General features: G+C 37.6%; 1 protein-coding gene across 1 annotated transcript in view; it reads right to left on the bottom strand.

Annotated features, from left to right (window-relative positions):
- The window catches only part of actn3b (actinin alpha 3b), a 41,656-nt gene that overhangs the window by 10,266 nt on the left and 9,551 nt on the right, over positions 1–21,839 (bottom strand). Inside the window, exons 2-15 of the mRNA XM_084107534.1 lie at positions 17,341–17,455; positions 15,905–16,024; positions 15,258–15,344; positions 14,968–15,055; positions 13,650–13,728; positions 12,596–12,677; positions 11,464–11,549; positions 11,078–11,170; positions 9,794–10,024; positions 9,196–9,343; positions 2,834–2,984; positions 2,164–2,272; positions 1,364–1,504; positions 496–678 (exon numbers count right to left, since the gene is read on the bottom strand). Of these exons, the coding sequence (XP_083963660.1) occupies positions 496–678; positions 1,364–1,504; positions 2,164–2,272; positions 2,834–2,984; positions 9,196–9,343; positions 9,794–10,024; positions 11,078–11,170; positions 11,464–11,549; positions 12,596–12,677; positions 13,650–13,728; positions 14,968–15,055; positions 15,258–15,344; positions 15,905–16,024; positions 17,341–17,455 (1,713 nt within the window). The remainder of the gene's footprint in view (positions 1–495; positions 679–1,363; positions 1,505–2,163; positions 2,273–2,833; positions 2,985–9,195; positions 9,344–9,793; positions 10,025–11,077; positions 11,171–11,463; positions 11,550–12,595; positions 12,678–13,649; positions 13,729–14,967; positions 15,056–15,257; positions 15,345–15,904; positions 16,025–17,340; positions 17,456–21,839) is intronic.

Here is a 21,839-nt window from a genome sequence, read left to right as displayed (position 1 = left end):
ATGGAGGATTTGCATCACACAATAAGTGTATTGTGATTGTCAAAACATTTGGTAACTAAACAGAATTGTATAAAAAAAAGTTTAGTGACAACATGTTACAATGTTTACATGGTACACTTTACTGCTTTTATTATTGCTTGACACACATTTCACGATTTCAATTAAATTCTTGTGATTTGATTCTGATCTTAATTCAATATCGATTCATTTGAATAAAAATTAGGTATAGTAGATACATGTTATTTTTCTCAGGAAAATCACCTAATGCTGTAAACATACAGAGAGCCCCGTCAGCTGGTATTGTTATTAAAAGGTTAAAAATATAATAAATATAATGGGGGTTTTATTATAAAAACGAACATGTTATGGTCATTATATGGCTTTCCTGAGGTAAATGTTAGCCTACGTGTGAAAAGTGTCAATTGCATGAGTCTCACGCTAAATGCGTGAGAGTTGGCAGCCCTGAAATTGTGTGTGTGTGTATTGTGTACTCACAGCATCCCATTTGTTGCTGATGTCCTGTGGGCTGAGGACCGTGTATGGATTGACTCCGACCAGCTTGATGCCGTAGGTCTGAGCGATCTTCGTGATCTCGTTCTGGATGCCCATGATGGCAATGCGCTCCTTGTCGGCTTCTGGGATGGTGGCCTTGAACTGGTCGTGAGCTGTGATCAGACTCTGAAAGACAAATGGAGGATAAAAACATTAAAGCTGTAGTTAAAATAGTTTCACCGTTCAATAACCAGCAAATGTCTTATAGTAGTGTTTAAACAAAGACTATAGATATACAAAGACAATGCACTCATATTACTCTGAATGGGAGAAAGTGCAATGTCATGTGCAAAATGGTGGAACAAGTCCCGCCTTCTAAATAAAATAGCCAATCAGCAACTGGTAAAGTTATCAGTGTTCTAAGACACGGACTTATGACTCGGCCTGAAAAATGCATTTTTTTTTTTTCATGATTTCAGCATTTAGAAACAATGTATGAGAAAGTTGTCAAATTTCATTGGTGATTTCAAATATGAAGTTTAATCATAAGCTTAGTGAACCGCTTTGAGAACTGGATGGATGTTTACCCATTCAGAGGCATAAACATTGGTGCTTTAAGAGCATTGCACAGAAACACTGGCTTGTCCTTTCACACTGACTGAGGCTGGTTCTCAAGTCTAAGAACGCAAGAGACTGCAGGCTTTCTCCCAATATTATGGTATTATTTCAAGCTGAATATTCTTTTCACTTGGAAATGCATCACATTATGGAAGTTTAATGCATTGCAATTGCAGTTTGGTGTCATCTTTAAACCTGCACCTCAATGCACAGTATATTAAATCAATTGTGCATGAAATGTCCTGCTTCTAACCTGGATTTCCTCAATGCTGTGCACAATGAACATGTCCTGTAGATCCTCCATGGCTCCATCCATCCAGTTGTTGAAGGGCGCCGCCCTCTTGGCGAACTCCAGGTACAGCTGATCAATTGTTTCCCACAGTTTTTCTACACGCTGGTGGAAGAAAGAAAACATTCAGCTACAGTAATTTGCAAAAAACTTTCACAAATCATTTCCTGATAATCTTTTTACATTCAGTCAAACCAAAAACTATTCAGACACCAGATATAATTTTTTATTTTATTTTTTACTAGTGCGTGCAGGACACTATAGTTCATTTATGTAAGTGAGGATAGAAAAATAAAGTAAACTGTGACATATTATACCCAAAAATTCTTCATACAGTGACTACCAGTAACATTTATATAAATTTGGGACCAAAAATTATTCAGACACTTTGACCTGACCATGTTTTGATTGCTAATGTGACCTTTTTACACCACAGACTGAACAAAATAAAGCATTGCTTGGTAATTGGTTGAGCTAAATTGGTATTATCTGATTGTGCTGACAGCTATTCAGCCTAATTCATTTGTGAGAACCAGTGAAATACAGTATCAACTGATTTGATAACTCTGAGTTCTTGTCATATTTTATTACCATTTTCTAAACTATAGCGAATAAACTGTGATAATGTGAGAAATGTTGAAGGTGTCAGAATAAATGTTGGCATGACTGGTATTCCATTTGCACCTTTACAGTGGGCAGTCAATACATGTCTTCAAACTGTTCTAGATGTGAGTTTGATTCAGGTGTGTGGCGTGTGTGTTCACCTCCAGAGAGTCCCTTCTCTTCTGGGTGAGGGTTCCCAAGTTGTCCCACTGGTCACAGATGCCCTGGCAGCGGGCGTTGACTGTAGTGGCATCATGATAGTCCAGCTCACTAGTCAGAGAGAAAGACAAATCTGAGCACCTTTGAAAAGCTGTATGGAGATCTCTGGATGAAACCTGTCATTGTGTTAAATACATTCATTATTGAACCTCATCAAACATATTTTGATGGGCCCCTTCAGACATTGTTGACTATAAGTAACTTTGCAACTAACTCTCATTAGAGTATTAGTAGACTTTCTGCATAATGTCTGCTAACACTTTATTGTGATGCTTCCCCAACAGACATTCTTCTGACTGTAAGTAACTTTGCAACTACTTATTCTTCTAACCCTAAACCCACCCTTAACAGTCTACTAATAATATTAATACTCAACTAATACTCTAATGAAAGTTAGTTGACATGTAGTTGCAATGTTAGGTTACTTACAGTATATAATTATTATAATAAATATAGTCAACAGAATGTCTAAAGGGGACCATCAAAACAAAGTGTAACCAAATATATTAACATATAACAACAATATATTATTACTTATTTCATTCTTTTGATTTTGGGGCTAAACATGTCTCTGACGGGTTTCGTGAGATTCACCCATTAAAACTCTCTTACTTCAGCTCTTGAGCGATGGCTGCGATCTGCTCCACTCTGTCCTGGTGGGCGGCCAGATCGCTCTCGAACGCCTCGTGTTTCCTCATGAGAGCCCTGATCTCCATCAGAGAGGCCGTCTCGTAGTCCTTCTGAGACAGCAGGTGCTCCTTTCCTGCAAACAGAGAACCTCAAATCAGCCACACGTTCTGGATGCCTACACATGTTCGTTTTGCTGTAAAGATGGAGTCACAATAGTGACATTTTGCAGGCAATTGACCCTTCGCAGGGAGTTTGATTGACAGGCGATCTGACCAATCGTAATCCGCCATCCGCACCATAGTTAGTAGATTAACGTTGGAGGATTTGAACTTGAAAAACGGTGTGTACTGACGTCTTTCCACGGTTAAAACAACATTCCTTCTGATGTTCATGTTTATTTGATGCTATAAATTAACTAGAAGTAAGTTGATCGGCTCACGAGCAGCTTTAACTGAGGATCTGTCAGACACATTAAAGAGCCACAAAACTGTATTTATTGTTTAAATTTCATTAAAAAAATGACCAAATTTGAAAGTTGAGACTTTGTTTCATATCAAAAGTAAGCTGGTCTGTCTGTCAGTGTCCTCTCTGCTCCACGGTGTATGTTTCACTGCGTGAGAACGTGTGGCGTGAGAGCGGCATGGCTTGTCAGACATAGCAATAGTAACTAAAGGGGGCGGGTCTTTGCGAACGGTCAATTAAGTCCATTGTCTAGTGTCAATAGTGTAATGATGTATGAAGTAGAGGTCGACCGATAGTGGATTTTACCGATAACGATAACTAGGTTGGACCACGCTGACCGATAACCGGTTAATCAACCGAATGGATACTGAATGAAAACAAGCATTAAACATAAAATAGTGCTAAACTTCATTACAAAAATGTAGAAACAGTACTGAACCATGAAAGTGTTCTATACTTTTTAATATAAAAATATGAATATATTAATTATACCTTGAACATTCATGTTAGTTCATAGTGTTTTAACTAATTTTAAGAGATACAACTTTAAAATGTATTAGTAAATGTTGACATTAACAAATGAACAATACTTTTATTAACCTTAGTTAAAGTTAAAAATGGACTCTTATTGTAAAGTGTTACCATCATACATGCTTAAAGTTGGCCATCTTTATATCTACACAAAGGCCATAGCATTGAAATTAGACACATATAGTGTATGTATACTCTCACACGTTATTTGCTTCTATTTTGGGACATTTGATGATGATCAAAATAACAAAATATGTATTACGGTGATGATAAAAAAGAACTGAAATCAAATTCATTTCTGATTTGTTTACAAGTTTCTGTCGTCTGCATGACGATAGTTTGCTTTCTCACATCACTAACTTTAAATATGAAACTTCGCCGGCTAATGAATGCATAAAAGCCACCAGCTGGATATTGTTGTATTACATATTCATTAAATGTTTAATTTAGTTTTTCTACTGCAATAGTATATAAACGGATAAACGTTTATATACTGATTTATTGAGTCTCCAGCAAGAGTCTCCTTTCCTGCCAGACCTGTTTTCTCTATTGTGTTTTAAATAAGTCAGATCACTTGATTCTCACCTTTCGGAGCCAAGACGTTGAATCGTTAGGTTGATTGACTTTCACCTTTTGTCTTTAATGGGTCTGGGATGGCTATTGGAATTGGAGTTCCTGGCCAGTATCAGCATGTGAATAGTTCAGAGTAGGGTGTGTTCCTACTTCATTTGCATGCTTTGTTCAGGGTCTCCACCTCTATGTAATCCCTCCCCCTTGGAATGTATATAACTACAATGCAAACTGTATATACTTTAGATCATGTTGGACGTTTCTACAGCCGCGTACAGAGGAGTTCTCAATAAAGAATAACTTCTGTTGAACGCGATCCCAACTGTCTCACTGGTCTCTGCTTCGAACAAAGAAAACTTTACAACAGATGGTGCCGTGACCCGGATGGAGAAGGAAACTCAAAGAATTTTAAGCTCAATGAACTGAATCTTGAAACTTCAAGCTCAACAAAAGATTTGACAAAGATTGCCAGACTGAATCTTTCCAGCTTCCTCCAGATTGAAAACTTCAAGCTCAAAGATCTCAACAAAGCTGACTGAGTCCCAGACTGAATCTTGAAACTTCAAGCTCAAAGATCTCAACAAAGCTGACTGAGTTCCAGACGAATGTTTTCTGTACAACCAAAGACTCGGTGAGTTTCAATCCATTCAAAGAACCAATGCAGACCAGTACAAATGTTTTCCTCTGCGCCGTTCAGAGAAGTAGTTAACAAACAGCTGTAGAGTTTGGTTAACTAAAGATGAGCCTCTAAAAAAGTTTTTCTTTTAGAGATGAAATTTACCCCCTGTTGTTGGCAGGGAAGATTAACAGTTACATGTTAATATTGTGTGTATGCTCTTGCTAGAGAAGACCTATCTGTAAGCTAGAGAATTAGCTTTAGAATTAGATTTAGCCTCATGTGCTAATAAGATTGTACCCTCTGTTTGCAAGACAGTAGAGAGAAGTTTTTTTTTTAGTGTTTTGTTTGTGGTAACAGAAATTCACAAAATGTTTAGGAAAAGTACTAGACAGATTACACCTTTTTGGACAGATAGTGAATTTAAGTCTTTGTTATCAGAGCACATGGACTCAATCGTGACTGAGGAAGTCAGATTGAATTTAACAAAGAAATTTAGCATTGATCCAGGCAAAGTTTGGTCAATCGAAGATTGTAAAAAGGTACTAGGAGAAAGTATTCGCAAGAACAGTGTCAAAGGCATTATCTTCTGTCACAGAGAATTCGGTTTAACCCTAGCTACAGAACAGTCTAAGCGCAACTCTGAGCTAGAGAAACAGATCAAAGAGCTCCATGCTAGAATATCTTCGTTGACTAAGAAAGTAAACTGCAACAAAGATGCAGAAAAAACTGATGTGGAAGAAGTTAGTCAGCCTGATAACAATTATCCTGACTTAAAAGCTTTCGTTGAAACAAATGTAGCCATCCAATCAGTAACTGATCAGCCTGTAGATTCAGTGCAGGTTTGTGGGGCTAGGAGAAGATCTCAGGGAACTGAAAGTGTTACTCCGAACTCTTCTGTTGTCCAAATACAAACGGTTGCCAAAACATCTTTAGGTCCTAAGGATATAGATAGACTCTCCCAGAGTTTACCCTCAGCACGTACAAATTTTTCTGAATTTAGAAGAGCATTGTTCAGCAAAATGCGTCTTTACGACATGTCGTTGCCGGAAGTCACACAGCTGATGTCACAAATTCTAACTGAATCTGAATTCAACAATTTTGAGTCTGCTGTTACTTCCGAACTGCAACATGTCAGTAAAGGCGATTTGAGAGAAGGTGTTTTGAAAATCCTAAAGAATATCTTAGGACCCAAAATCGATTGGTCAAAAATTACCAATTGTGTACAGAAGAAGGGGGAAACTGTTTGTGAGTACACAGAAAGATTTTGCCAGACCGCTGCCGCTTACAGCGGAATTGCTGACACGCCAGAGAAGGTGTTAGGTGATAATGGCCCTTTGGTTCGCACATGGTTTCATTGTCTTTTGCCAGAACACAGAAAGGCGTTGCCTTACTTAAACATCACATGGTGTACGAGAACTCTGCAAGACAACTTGGACAGTTTAGCTATTTGGGAAAGAGATTCTGATGTCAAAGAGAGAGTAAGAATTGCAGCAGTTTCTGTTATGGTCAACTCAGAGAAGCCAAAGAAACGCAAAAGTCCTAGAGAAGCCAGTTGTTCTTACTGTGGCAAGCACGGACATTTTGGAAATGAATGTAGAAAAAACAAAAATAACTTAAGACAAGTTAACAATGTTATGCAGCTCTTACTACATTTGTTTGCTACTTTAAAGCAACCCCTCCCCTCGTCATTGGACTCGTGGGTAAGCTTTTTGAGGTGTTAACCATTTGGGCTGTGATTGCTTAATCTCCCCAGTAACTCACAACAAAGATGAAAGACTTAGTGACTGTCACAGCCTTTGTTTGGGGGACATTCAGAAAACTCACAGCCTTAAATGTTATGCCATAGAATATTGCAGTCAGACAACCATCCTCTGTTAATGATGTTTATTAGGACTGATGTTTCACTGCAGAATGGAAATGTGCAAATTTTCTCACACACTGTACAGTGTGTACACAACACAGGGACAGAATAGGACACGGACAAGTGAGGTGCCCTGGGAGGAACTGACGCAACAGGCTTCGGGGGTGAACCCAGGGTGAAGACACTACCTCATAGGCCTTTCCCGATTTAGTCCATCCTTACCTCACTGGTCCATAGGTGTCAAATCAATTAAGAAATAGGGAAAGAATGAAACGACAACAGTAGACTCTGAAAACGATAGAACCATAGTGTTTAAACTGCTACAACCATAGTGTTTTGAAGAAATACTGCTCTCTGTTTTTCTGTTTTTCTGTCTTACAGTGTGCAGATAAAACTTGATGGCTTTTTCAAGATCCATATGCAACGACCGTCTCATCTGCGTATGAAGCCCCAACCTCAAGAAGACAACCAGACCCACTGCTGAACGAACTATCACCAAAGAAAAAGAAAAAATACACAACGCAGAGAAAATTCACGGACCCTAGTTGCATGTTATGTTTCTGTGTCAGCATGCAATTACAGATGAACAACACAGATCATGCTTGTGCCTGTAACTTTTTCAAGTTACAAGAATGAACTTTTAAGTGTACTTTGATAACAGTTAGACTTAAAACCACTATACGATCAAATGACTTATGGAAGGATGAAGTCTATGCATGAATATTGCTGTTCTGCTGTTTCTTTGTTTTCTTGTGTTACTCGTATGTGTTGATGTCTTCGCAAGCAGAAACCTGGTGTAAAGCATCACCTCAGATTTCCATGAACAAGCCTCATGAGGGACGAGTCATCAGAGCGACTCTACGTGGGAAATGGACGCTACAGGAAACAGACTTCACAGCTATTCAGGCGCCATGGACTTTCAAGAATTCCACTGTTATGCTACATGGTTTTCTGTGTAATCATGTAGTTTATATGACATTGTACACCCTGCGTCGCAGGTGTCAACAGTTATGGTTTTGAGAAGAACTATGACACTCATGTAAATCAAGGACACAACACAGAATAAGTTACACGTGCCTGTAACTTACACAAGTTAAAAGAATTAACTTTTAAGTGTATAAATTTGTATTTTTGTGAGAGTTATTAGAACTCTCAAAGGGGGAAGTGTTGTATTACATATTCATTAAATGTTTAATTTAGTTTTTCTACTGCAATAGTATATAAACGGATAAACGTTTATATACTGATTTATTGAGTCTCCAGCAAGAGTCTCCTTTCCTGCCAGACCTGTTTTCTCTATTGTGTTTTAAATAAGTCAGATCACTTGATTCTCACCTTTCGGAGCCCAGACGTTGAATCGTTAGGTTGATTGACTTTCACCTTTTGTCTTTAATGGGTCTGGGATGGCTATTGGAATTGGAGTTCCTGGCCAGTATCAGCATGTGAATAGTTCAGAGTAGGGTGTGTTCCTACTTCATTTGCATGCTTTGTTCAGGGTCTCCACCTCTATGTAATCCCTCCCCCTTGGAATGTATATAACTACAATGCAAACTGTATATACTTTAGATCATGTTGGACGTTTCTACAGCCGCGTACAGAGGAGTTCTCAATAAAGAATAACTTCTGTTGAACGCGATCCCAACTGTCTCACTGGTCTCTGCTTCGAACAAAGAAAACTTTACAACAATATAAACTAATGAAAATAGATGCGAAAATTTTAGGTTTAATATTTAGGTTTAAAAATGTACTAAAATTCGTGTTCATATGAGAAGATTATCCTGACGCACAAAATATGTAAGAATCATAAACCTTTGTTGCGAAATCTGCATGGGGAAAAATTCATGATTGCGTGGATTCCTATTGAAATGACAAAAAAGAAGTTTAAGTTAAAGTATATTTTCCAAGTATTCTTTATGTAGTAAGTGTACTAATATAAATGCAAGTGTATGATTTCAATATCTCTTGGACTAAATTGGCCCACGTTTACTTTATAAAAGTATATGTACCAGTATTAGTGTCCCAGTACTGAATTTTAAAAAGTTTTGGTCTCACGAAAAATTCCAGATAACGTGGATTCCTATTGAAATGACAACAAACAACGCTAAATGTGACCGTGCATTAAGTGTAAGTGACATATAAATCACACATATTGCGCACAGCGTCGTTTTACCAGCGATCTACAGTATTCCTTTTTTGAAAGTGTGAAAGGATTATGTATCTTAGAGATGAATGGGAACGCTAACGGATGGTTTTCTCCAGGTATTGTAGACCTCCTAGATTTGAACCCTTGTGTTTGAGTACCTGAGGTCCAGGACTCGTGCAGGGAGCATTTCTGCTTGAACTTCTCGGCCAGATGATCGAGTCTCTCCAGACGACGGATCTCAGTGAGGAGCCATTCCTCATAGCCCTTCTCCACCTGCTCCAGACCTTTCCAGGCATTAGCAATGTCCTGCAAAAAAAACACAAAACACGCGCTTAGTTTCGAATCGTACCTTGATCAATGAGTCAAATCTCAATCAATTTACACGATTCACTGTAAAAAGTGTTCAGTTCACTTACTTAAACAAATTAAGGAAACCTGTTGCCTTAAAATTATTAAGTAAATAAACTCAATGCTTAATTGAAAAAATTCCACATTACTTAATTTTTTCGATTAAGCGTGAAGTTTATTTACTTAATAATTTTAAGGCAATGGGTTTCCTAATTTTTTTCAACTGATCACTTTTTACAGTGTTTGATTGGCTGATTTCTAAGGAGTGGGAGTGGCTGTTCATAAAGTCAAGCTACTAACAGTTTTCAACCAATGCTTAGGAGCAGCATACAGAAGATGCTTTTCAAAAGGGTCAGAATTGGGGCGAAAAGAAGAAACCTAAGTTTTGCGATGGGTTTCATGACTTACCGACACCATCTTCCCCTCGGAGGGCATGAAGGCCGGGCGGTTGCTCAAGCGGAGCTTCGTCTGCAGGGTGTTGAAGTTGATCTCCAGCTGGCATTTCTCCTGAACGCGTGGAGGCTTGTGGACGCGCCTGTAGTCCCGGAAGTCCTCCAGCTTCTGCTGCATGGCTCGCATGGTCTGCTCCGCCACACGGTTCTCCAGCCACGGGATGGTGCGACGGATCCACTCCAACAACTACAGAGGTTTAGACGGACAATGATGTTTGGAGGATTAGAAGGAACAAGATTAGGTTTGCAAAAGATTTGCAAGCGAATGCAGAGTTTTTCAGGGGAACCCCGGCCCAAACTTTTACGAGCGAATGCAAAAGCACTGAAATGTAGTTTTTCCTCACATCACTTTTGTTTTTATCAGCAAAATACCATAATAATGTTGCCTTATGAGATTACGTGTTTTTTACCAAATTTGAGGCTGCACTGTATGTATCATTTGCACTAAAACACCAAAAGTTTTCATCCGAAATGGTATATTTGATATATTTTTCGTGTACATTTATGCATTTGGCAATGCAAACCGCCATGTTTCAAGGCTACAGCAGTATAGAATTGCTAGCACCAGTTAAACAATCAGAAAAACCTGTGTTTTACTTACTACCCTGGCTGAAAACGTAAGTTTAAACTGGCTACTTTAAACTTACGTTTTCAGCCAGGGTAGTAAGTAAAACCATCAATCCACACCAGCGTGACTTGTGGAAACCAGCTTACTGACTGGTTAGGCTGGTTTAAGATGCATTTCTTATCGAAAAGTACTGATAGAAAAGAGTTACACTTATAAAAAAGGTACTATTTCAATGTGTGTAATATGTATTTTGTCTGAGTATGAGTCCTAAAACCCAGAAACAATTTAGCATTTTTGCACTTCCAGTTGTCTTGTCTTACTGGGTTTTTGGTTTAATGCCTGAAATAAGGTCTGCGGGGAACACAAGCTCAAGAAATTTTCATTATACGACATAGAATACATCAGTAATGCCCTAATTTTATTTTTATTTTTACGCCTTTACAATGTCTTGAAAAAGGCGGTTGCCATCAAGTGGCTACATGGGACTACAGAACTTTTCGGGAACATTAAACATCATCAAGCTGACCAGTAAAACACATCTACTCACTTTTACAGTTTATAATCACACACTTACAAACTATTCCAACTCGTCTTTGGAACTTTGGAATTTTGGAACGTTTGGAACGCTCTATTGGAATCACAGGTTTGAGAAACACAGGCAGATGTCCTCACCTCACTGGCCAGTTTCTCATACTCCTCCATCAGCCTCTCGTTCTCCTGGTTCACAGCCAGAACCTTGCAGATTCTGTTAGCAGCCGTCTCGGCCTGACGAGAGACGAAGAAAACCAGCAGCTCATTTAGTGACAAATAACCAATTCTGTGTGGAGTTAATGCGCCTGTATCCATGTCTCCTCACTTCATTTACTTTAATTCACACGTTCATTTACTCTGCGTTACGCTGGAGTGTGTCTTGAAGCTCAATGCATTACTCAGATCATTTCCCTTCAATCATTTACATGAACTGATCCCAGTTTGTACATCTTACACTGTAATGATGATAGCCTTTTTAGTTTGAGAAATTGAATTCAAATGAAATCTGATTTGTGGCGACTTTTTACCTGTTCGGCACCGGCGAAAGCATGGTAAAAGCAGGACACGTAGGTCATGATGGCTTTCTCATCAGGTTTAGGGGTGTTAACAATGTCTGAGGACAAAAGTAAGAGAGAATCATGTTGAGTTGCGGTCATCTCGGGCAACTTGGTTTGTCAAGATTACATTTTAATAACATTTCAAATCAGCAATAAAACCCCACAACCTTGGTATCATACATTTCTACTTTTTTTAACCTGTAAAGTAAATAGTCTTATCAAAAAGATGACTGGCTCTTTTAAATGAAAGGCGGGAGTTAATTGTGTTTGTTACATGCATCTCCTCCTCCTAATAATGCATGAAGGTTAATTGGTTTTAAAACCAAATTTCAGATGTTTTAAGACCTGCACAAATAAAATGAATACTGTATTCCCAGAACCATGTAATCTCAAAATATTTTTTTTACTTAATTAAACAGGCCAGGCACACATTTAATCGCAAAACAGGGTATCTGCACGTTTAAATTACTCAAGACATGTTTTATTCAATATTTGTATTGAAAATGGTTTATACATAGGAATTAGAGGTATTCGATCAATATTGGATTTTTCTGACATGCTAATAATGTATTTAAACAAGTGCAATAAACTGATTATTGTGCCAATACTAGTAAAATCTATATAGTGAACGTGTTAAATAATGTTCTGTCTTTTGTTTCGGGACGGCCAAGAGAAAAGCCACAAGAGTTTGCTTTGAATTAAATGCCAGATACAGTTTGTGTAATCAAAATACCAATAATAAAAAAAAATTAAAAAAAAGAGTTTGTGCTTAATGCAGGATACTCGATAAACAAGCCCGGGACTTTTATTTTGAAATGTCTATGCTTTTACTACATCGTGCTGCTTATGAAAAAGAATGTTACAATATAAAAACCATGAAGTTAACACTGTCATAATCTATCGATAATAAGCAATAATATGGCATAAATGTGTGATATTCATCACTGCTCTGAAACTGCGAGCCTGTAAAACATGCAACAGCATCACCTTTTGAAGTTTAATAATCACATTAGACCATATCATGATTCTTGTGTTTCAAGAAAACACAATTTTAGTTGAAGGCCATAAAAACGGGTATCATTTGAGGCCCGCTTTCACTCACCTTCAGCGTCGAGCATCTTCGGGATGTCCAGGTACTTCTCCGCCACCTCAAACGCAGTGTTCAGGTTTCCAATAGGGTCGTCCTTCAGAGGAAACACAAAAATCAGACACACTGACCCCGTGAAAACTTATGCCATGACTCTACTCTATTGCACTGTACATCAATATGGTGCATTTATTTGCTCCATGAATTTTTAAAGGCACATTTCTTTGTTTGTTTCAGGCCTTATTTTTAACCCTGTTTGTGGGTCCTATATTTGGCTTGCATGATTTTTCTCCAACAGTTTTTTATTTTAAGCCATTCAAGCAAAATGGACTGTAGAACAATCATAGACTTTAGCAGCAGAAAGACTCCAGTGTGGCTCATTCAACCAGATTTTAGTGTCAGAACTATCCATTTTATAATTAATTGACATTTTTAAAAATCAAACATTTGAGCAGATCTGGCACTTTGGACTCAAGTAGGGATGCACCGAACATTATTTTTCATTGCCGATTCAGATTTTTGATTTTATTTTTTACAAGCAATTTGGCCGATATTTTATTTATTTTTTTCACGATTTTCTTTGTTGTTTATTTGCTCTATAACAGAGTTTATTTGCTTATTTGCTCTATATTTTGCTCAAAACTGACCTAAAAAATAAATAAATATCTGTAACCATTTGAAATTAGAGGCAACCACTAAACACCTACAGAAGACACACCTGCACAAAACAAGAACAGCAAACGGACTGAATGATGTAAATTCACTCTCTGACAGGTGACGCTTATGGACCAGCAGCAATATAACGTTTCCTTGATCAACCTCATGATTACAGACTTCGTAATATTTCCATATATTTTGAGAAGTTCGGAATAACGATCGGCCAAAATAAAACTAAAAACCAAGTGCAGATTGTATATTGGGAGCAAAGTTGGTACGTGCTAAGTCAGCAAATATTGGTAGACAGTGGAAATATAAATACTGTGTGCTGAAATGGCTTAAAACTCCCCACAGAGAATAAATGTGAAATCTTTAATGGCAAACTGATCAATAAAGTGCGAGTGACTGTCACCTTTCTGAGTTTAGAGTAGTCGATGAGGTCTGGTCTGTGTCTGTGGATGAGAGCGCACAGAGCGAGGCCGTCCTTCCAGCTGAGAAACAGCAGAGACAAAACACATGAGCAATCCTACTATAGCCTTCTACTGAGAGAACCTCAACAATACATACAGAAATACATGATGATGTTCTACTGAGAGAACCTCAACAATACATACAGAAATACATGATGATGTTCTACTGAGAGAACCTCAACAATACATACAGAAATACATGATGATGCTCTACTGAGAGAACAGAGCCTCAACAATACAGAAAACACTAAACTTTACTGTAAGTTTCCTTTTGTTAACATTAGATAAGTACAGTAGTTAACATTAACTAATAATGAGAAATACCTTTAAAGCATTTATTAATCTCAATGTTTATTTCAATATTTACTAAAATATTGTTAAAATCAAAAGTTGTATCTGTTAAGTAACGTTAACGAAGAATAATAAATACTGTGACAAAATGAATTGCTCAATGCATTAACTAATGGGACCTTATTGCAAAATGTTGCATAAAATAATTTTTTTTTAAAAAAATTAAGTCATTTAAGTGTTTATTTTGCATGAAAACAAATGCTTGTCATGAGCTTTGAAGTAAAAAAAAAAAAAAAAAAAAAAAAATGTGATTCCAATAACAAAATAATGCAGGGTTATTATAGTTAACTAAAACCAAAACCATTAAAAAATATTTTTGTTACTTCAAATAAAATGAGCATTAACTGCAATAAAATATACAAAAAGTTAAACTTATTTAGTTTAACTTGATGTACTAAAATAACTAAAACAAAAATAAAATTAATAAAATCCATATAAACAAAAACTACTAAACTTGTAAAAAAAATAAAAATAAATACAACAAAGAAATTACTAAAACTAACTACAATTAAAATTAAACCAGAAAAAAATAAAATACAACTGATTCAAAATATTGATAAAAGCTATAATAGTATAGCTCTCTCTATGATGGTAAAATAACACTCAAACAATGAAGCTAAATGTGATATTAATTATGATGGGTTTTTGTGACATTGCTAATTTAATTTAAAGACTTTTTTTAAATTGTAAAAATGTTTTTCAATTGTTGTTAATAAATAATAAAAACAGAAATCTGATAATCTGGAGTTCAAGCCTATTAAACACTGTAGGTGTAGAATTTTGATGATTTTCCAATTAATAGATATTAATAGATCGTATCTGATAGAGCAAAGACAGCAGAAAGTGACGTTCAGAGATTTGACTCCTGTGTGTGTGTGTGTGTGTGTGTGTGTGTTCAGTCACTGTCACCTGATGTGGAAGTTCTGTACGTTGACGTTCCTGTAGGGGGCGGTCTTTCTCTGACACCACAGCAGAAGACCCTCTTTAGCAGATGTCTCTGTGGAGTCACACACACACACACACACACACACACACACACAACAGAAAACCATTTGCTTATTATGCAGAACTCATCTGAAGTGATAATGAGTGTTGAATCAGTAACATGAGCAGTCAAGTCGATTCGTGATTGTCTTTGTCCTGATGTGTGTGTGTGTGTGTGTGTGTGTGTGTGCGTGTGGGTGTGTGTGTGTGTGTACCCTCCACTGAGATGTCCTGGATAGCGAAACGCAGAATGATGGTCCAGATCATTCCAAGAGTCATTTTCACGTTGCCGTCAACAATCTCTGCGGAGCAAGACAGAATTTTGGTTAAAATTTAAAAAAAAAATTGTGAGGGTTTACATGTATACATTTACTGTAGGATTAAGGCTATCAATTGTAAACACTTGAATATAATCTAATTTATTAACTAGTATGCTGATTATTAAAATTAATAAATCACATATGCATTTTTTTACAAGTCTGATCCTTAAAGGCAACAGTAATATGTGACATTTTTAATGTCTATTTCAAATAAACCCTGTTCTTTTAAACATCTTGACACTGAAGACTGGAGTAATGATGCTGAAAATTCAGGCAAAAAATTACACAAACTACTGTAAAAATGTTGAATGGTCGTGGACTTTCTGAGAAAAGACCCCATATGAAAATCATTTAAGAGATTATATTATATTTTCAGTATAATATTTGCTTTATTTCTATTTCACTACACGAGCGGCATGTACAAACTGCACTAAATGAACAGCCCTAGTTAGTATATAAAAGTCTTGATGGCAGACATGTTGTACAGATAGTATAAGATTATATATATATATATATATATATATGCCGTATAGGATTCCCACCTTCGGCTCCGATGGACACCAGTTTGACTCCTTTGCTACAGATGTAATCCAGAGCCTTGTTGACGTTGGCGATCTTGTGGAAACGCATCTTTCCTTTGTCCGGCTTGGGAAGTCTCTCGCCTGCCGAAAACAAGACCAGTCAGATCAATATTCTGATGTGAAGTGAAACTTCTGCACCTCTAGTGGCACCGAACAGAACTGCAGAAATAATGACTGCTTCCAGACTGGTTTCCCAAACACTCCTGTCCGTCCTTGTCCCTGTCTTTACTTGTTCATTGCCAGAAAGCTCAATATTTTGAAACTAAAGCACCACAGATTAACAGTTTTATAGTCTTCAGGGAATCAGACTACCATTACATATTAAACTGGAATAGAAGACAGTATTTTTACATTTTTAAAATGCACACTTCACCTTTAAAGTCAAATGACATTCATTTTGATTATAATTGAAAACTCTTTTCAGAGTCAGAGCGAGTTTGAACACAATAACGCTGATAAATCTCTCAAGACCAGGAACATGCAGTGAAGATTTAACATGAGCACATTTGATTTCATGTTCAGACAGCATGTGATTTGATCCATGATGTTATATATGTGGTGAAAGACCATTATGTCTCCATCACACACACACACACACACACACACACACACACTCACTCACTCACTCACTCACTCACACAAAGACAGACAGACACACACACACACACACACACACACACGCACTCACACAAAGACAGACAGACACACACACACACACACACACACACACACACACACACTCACCACCACAGACAGACACACACACACACACACACACACACACACAGACAGACACACACACACCAACTGTTCAGATTCTGCCGAATGTGCTGAACACTAACCACGCATGTTGCCGTCTTTTCTAATGACTCCTCTAAGGAAAAATAACTATGAGTCATGAGCTCATGAGTTTATGATGTTTATTACTGTGTATTTACTGCACTTACTTCAGTCTGTAGTCACAAACTCTTTTTAAATATGACTGTAGAAGATGACAACTGATGACAAACTCACTGAGGCCAGTCTGTCTATCTATCTATCTATCTATCTATCTATCTATCTATCTATCTATCTATCTATCTATCTATCTATCTATCTATCATCTAACCTGTCTGTCTGTCTGTCTGTCTATCTATCTATCTATCTATCTATCTATCATCTAACCTGTCTGTCTGTCTATCTATCTATCTATCTATCTATCTATCTATCTATCTATCTATCTATCTATCTATCTATCTATCTATCTATCTCATCTGTGTGAATTTTGCTGCAGCACGATTTCATACTTGTGGCTTGTAATATCAGCAAACACAAAGTTAAAATATCAGTATCTACTTCAGATCTGCTGTATTAGAAGAGTATAATGAAGGCTTATCCCAGAATCTAGTCATCGTTACCTGAAATGACCTCGAGCAGCAGCATGAGTTTGAGGCCATTCCTGAAATCCTCTTCAATGTTCTCGATCTGAGTTCCTGCTTTCCGCAGATGAGAGTTACACCACGCCGTGAACGTCTGAGAGAGAGGAACAAACTCAGATCACAGGTATCTTCAAAAACACACACAAAAAACTGAAATACAATGCATTTCACATGCACAAACCAGGTTTGTGTGGAGAACTCTGTTTGATACAGTATTTACAATAAAGTATTATTTAACATAAGATAAACCCAGAATGAGAAGTCGCTGGTTTAAAACCCGTCAGACTTAAACACATCTGTGATAAAAAAACTAAAAAAAAAACTTTTCAAGAGTCTTATGCATTTTTGAATTCTGCTTTTCCATTGTTCTTCTATGTGAACATGAGCTAAACGGATGTTTTTGATCATTGCATTTGGGTCTCGCGTCTTTTGCACATGAAACGGCTTTCTAAAAATGTGGTGCTCAAGTTAAAAGAGGTTTGTCTTTAAAAAAACGCGTCTCTAGACCGTACGCTTTTTGATCCGGATGTAGATTTTGACAAAAACAAGATTTTCTCAGCTTTTTTTAATGAAACTTACCTTCATGCAAGTGTTGATTTAAAAAAAAGAATGCATTAAGCTAGAATAAAACAGTTTTGTTTGTTTGTTTTGTTTAAAAGCAGAGGGTCTGTTCTTTCTTTTGATATATTGCACTGCAAAAAATGCTTTTCTTACTTAGTATTTTTGTCTGGTTTCCAGTCCAAATATCTAAAAATCTTAAATCAAGATGCATTTACTATTAGATATTATGTTTTGTTTTCCGGGGGAATTAATCAAAATTAAGTGAGTTTTTGCTTAAAACAAGCAAAATGATCTGTCCATGGGGTAAGAAAAATAATGTTAGTTCAAACAGAAACAAGATTATTTTTCTTACCCCATGGACAGATCATTTTAATTTTAATTTTAATTTTTAAAAACTCACTTAATTTTGATTTATTTCCCCAGAAAACAAGACATAATAATATCTTACGGCATTTTACTACTTTAATAAATGAATCTTGATTTAAGAATTTTTTTGATATTTGGACTGGAAACAAGAATACTAGCCTAAGTAAGAAAAGTATTTTTTGCAGTGTGCATGTTCAGATATTCATACAACAAAATATTCTGAAACTTCAGTGAAAATGATAAAGAATGATGGCGCTGGCTGGCAACATTTTATTTTTTAAACCGTGTCGGGGAAAGAGTCAATATGTCTTAAAGGAATAACAATGAAAATGTGAACAAAATCATCTGTTAAAACCCCAGACTGTGATGTTGTTTTAGTTTGCACATTACAGTGTTCCTGTAGTTTTTTGATGAAATCATTAGCAATATTTCAGCAAACTTATAAATATCAGCGTGCGAGATGCCAAGAGGAGCCGTGTGCCAGAGATGTGGGTGTTACGGGGCAAAGCTGCTCAATGTAAATGAGTCTGAGTGTGTTTGTTTGTGCTGAGCTGCAGAATAATGTATGAAAGAGGAGGAGGAGTGATGAACAACAGGACATGTAGGAGTTCCTGATGAGAGAGACGGATGGAGAGGTTGAAAGAGGGAAGGAGGAGGAGGTGTAATTGAATGTGGAGATGTAAGCCAGGGGTCTCTGTAGGGCTGAGTGGGTGGATCGCCAACCGCACACACACCAAATATAGACCGCAGAAAATATAGAGACGTCTAACTAAAGAGAGAGCGAGACAGGAGGAAACAAGAAGAGGAAAGACATGAGGAAAAATGGACAAGAACAAAGGGGGAAATGAGCGAAGAGTATGAGAGATGATGTGTGACGAGAAGAAGTGAGATCATGAAAACTGAGAAAAGATGAGATGAGGCCATATGTGACCCTGGATCACAAAACCAGTCACGAGTCGCACGGGTATATTTGTGGCAATAGCCAACAATACATTGTATGGGCCAAAATTATCGTTTTTTCTTTTATGCCAAAAATCATTAGGATATTAAGTAAAAATCATGTTCCATGAAGATATTTTGTACATTTCCTACCGTAAATATATAAAACATTTATTTTTGTGAATGGATGCAGCACAATCGCGAACATAAATGTAGAACTTTAAAGGAGATTTTCTCAATGTTTCGATTTTTTTTGCACCCTCAGATTCCAGATTTTCAAATAGTTGTATCTCAGCCAAATATTGTCCTATCCTAACAAATAATGATGGAAATAATTCATCAATGGAAAGCTTATTTATTCAGCTTTCAGATGATGTATGAATCATGTGACTGGTCTTGTGGTTCAGGGTCACAAATGAGAAGAGAAGAGACGAGAACAGAAGCGAAAATTAGCGAAAAGAAGAGAATGAGAGATGATAAGTGACGAGAAGAAAAAGAAATTACATAATGAGGTGAGATAGAACAACCTACTAATCAAGAGCCATTTCTGCCAACAACTCCTTGATGTGTCATTACAGGATCTTCAGAGGTTTTAAGAGGTTTTGGGAACCTTTAGAGGAGACGAACTGGAGCGGAGATGGACATATAGGCCCGGTTTACTCCTGGTATTAAGATTGTTTTGGTCGATCGGATCTCAAGTGGACGACACTAAATACAGCTGTAAACGGGTCTAAACGCTTTGAGCTCGTCCACTTTCCAACACTTCCAGAGGAAGATGAAAACACATTCGACCGGATTGCTTTCGTAGTGTAAACACTCGTGTGATCGAGTGTGTTCACACAGCCTCAGAAGCTCGTCTGCTCTCCGTCTACTGAACTCATGCGTAACATTATGAGAAGAGGTTTACAGACGGGGTTTAAACTCTGTCGACTGGAGAACCAAGTTTGGTCTGAAGATGAAAAACGTATCAAACACAATGTTCTCTCACCATTCCTGATTTCTAACACACACTCACAGCGTTCGGACGATTTCTAACACACACTCGCAGCGTTCGGCCGATTTCTAACACACTCACAGCGTTCGGCCGATTTCTAACACACACTCACAGCGTTCGGCCGATTTCTAACACGCACTCACAGGCGTTCGGCCGATTTCTAACACACACTCACAGCGTTCGGCCGATTTCTAACACACACTCACAGCGTTCGGCTTATTTCTAACACACACTCGCAGCGTTCGGCCGATTTCTAACACACACTCGCAGCGTTCGGCCGATTTCTAACACACACTCGCAGCGTTCGGCTGATCTTGAGTCTGTCAGAGCAGAAACTAAAGCTGATGCTCTCCGTGTGTTTTTCAGTTGTCGTTCATGTGTAAACAAGCTTATTTTGTGCATTAGATCGAAAGATCTGAAAAACCCATCCATTTTCCCGCCCATAGACGCTCCCCTCGAAGAAATCAGGACAGAAGTGGATGAAAGTGGACAAAAGAGACGGATTAAAACACCAGGAGTAAACGGGAATGTGTCTCCCTTGTCTGCTTGTGATCCGGTCGACCAAAACGCATCTTAATACCAGGAGTAAACAGGGCTTTAGAGACGTAGGAGAGATGGAAAGGTCAGAAAGAGGCAAAGCGGGAAGGGTGGAAGGAAGCGCTGATGGAGGAGGGGTGACGGTGTCTAAATGTGGATGTGACAGGACACCCGAGACACAGATTCCTGAGGAGCAAAGTAAGAGACACAACAGGAGATTCAACTCCAAAGGGATCTTTTCTCCCACCAGAGAGATTTCTGATACGAAATATACAGTCAAACCAAAATTTATTCAGACAACTTCAAAATTTCTCACATTGTCACATTTTATTCGCTATAGTTCAGAAAATGGTAATAAAATATGACAAGAACTCAGAGTTATCAAATCAGTTGATATTTCACTGGTTTTGTCCATCCTTCTGTTAGACTGTCTCACAAATGAATTATGTTTAATATCTGTCAGCTGTTAAATTTAACTACACAATCTGATAATACCAATTTAGCTCAACCAATTACCAAGCAATGCTTCATTTTGTTCAGTCTGTGGTGTAAAAAGGTCGCATTAGCAATTAAACATAAAACACTTCAGCAAAACATGGTCAGGTCAAAGTGTCTGAATAATTTTTGGTCCCAAATTTTGTATTCATTTTACTGGTAGTCACTGTATGAAGACATTTTGGGTATAATATGTCACAGTTTACTTTATTTTTCTATCCTCACTTACATAAATGAACTATAGTGTCCTGCACCCACTAGTAAATAAATATCAAAAATGACATCTGGTGTCTGAATAATCTTTGGTTTGACTGAATGTGCACACGCCTCACAATCGGCCATATTGTCCAAAAACATTTACCTAAAAATGAAACGAATGCGCTAATAAGCAGCCAATAATGCAACCCTGAGCCTTTAAATACCAGCCCTTGAATAAGTGCAGCTGCCACTTCCACTCTGTTAAGTACATTCATTTCCCAGCGTCCACCTGTCAGCGACATGAGTGTGTGTTTGTGTGGGGGTCGATCTTTAAACGTGAGGTAATGCGCTATCAGCATGAGCGGAGATGTCTGTCTTCTCCAAACCC

This window comes from Abramis brama (genome assembly GCF_963993115.1).
Source record: "Abramis brama genome assembly, chromosome: 3".
Lineage (NCBI taxonomy): Eukaryota > Metazoa > Chordata > Actinopteri > Cypriniformes > Leuciscidae > Abramis > Abramis brama.
This window is presented reverse-complemented; position numbering and strand designations above follow the sequence as displayed.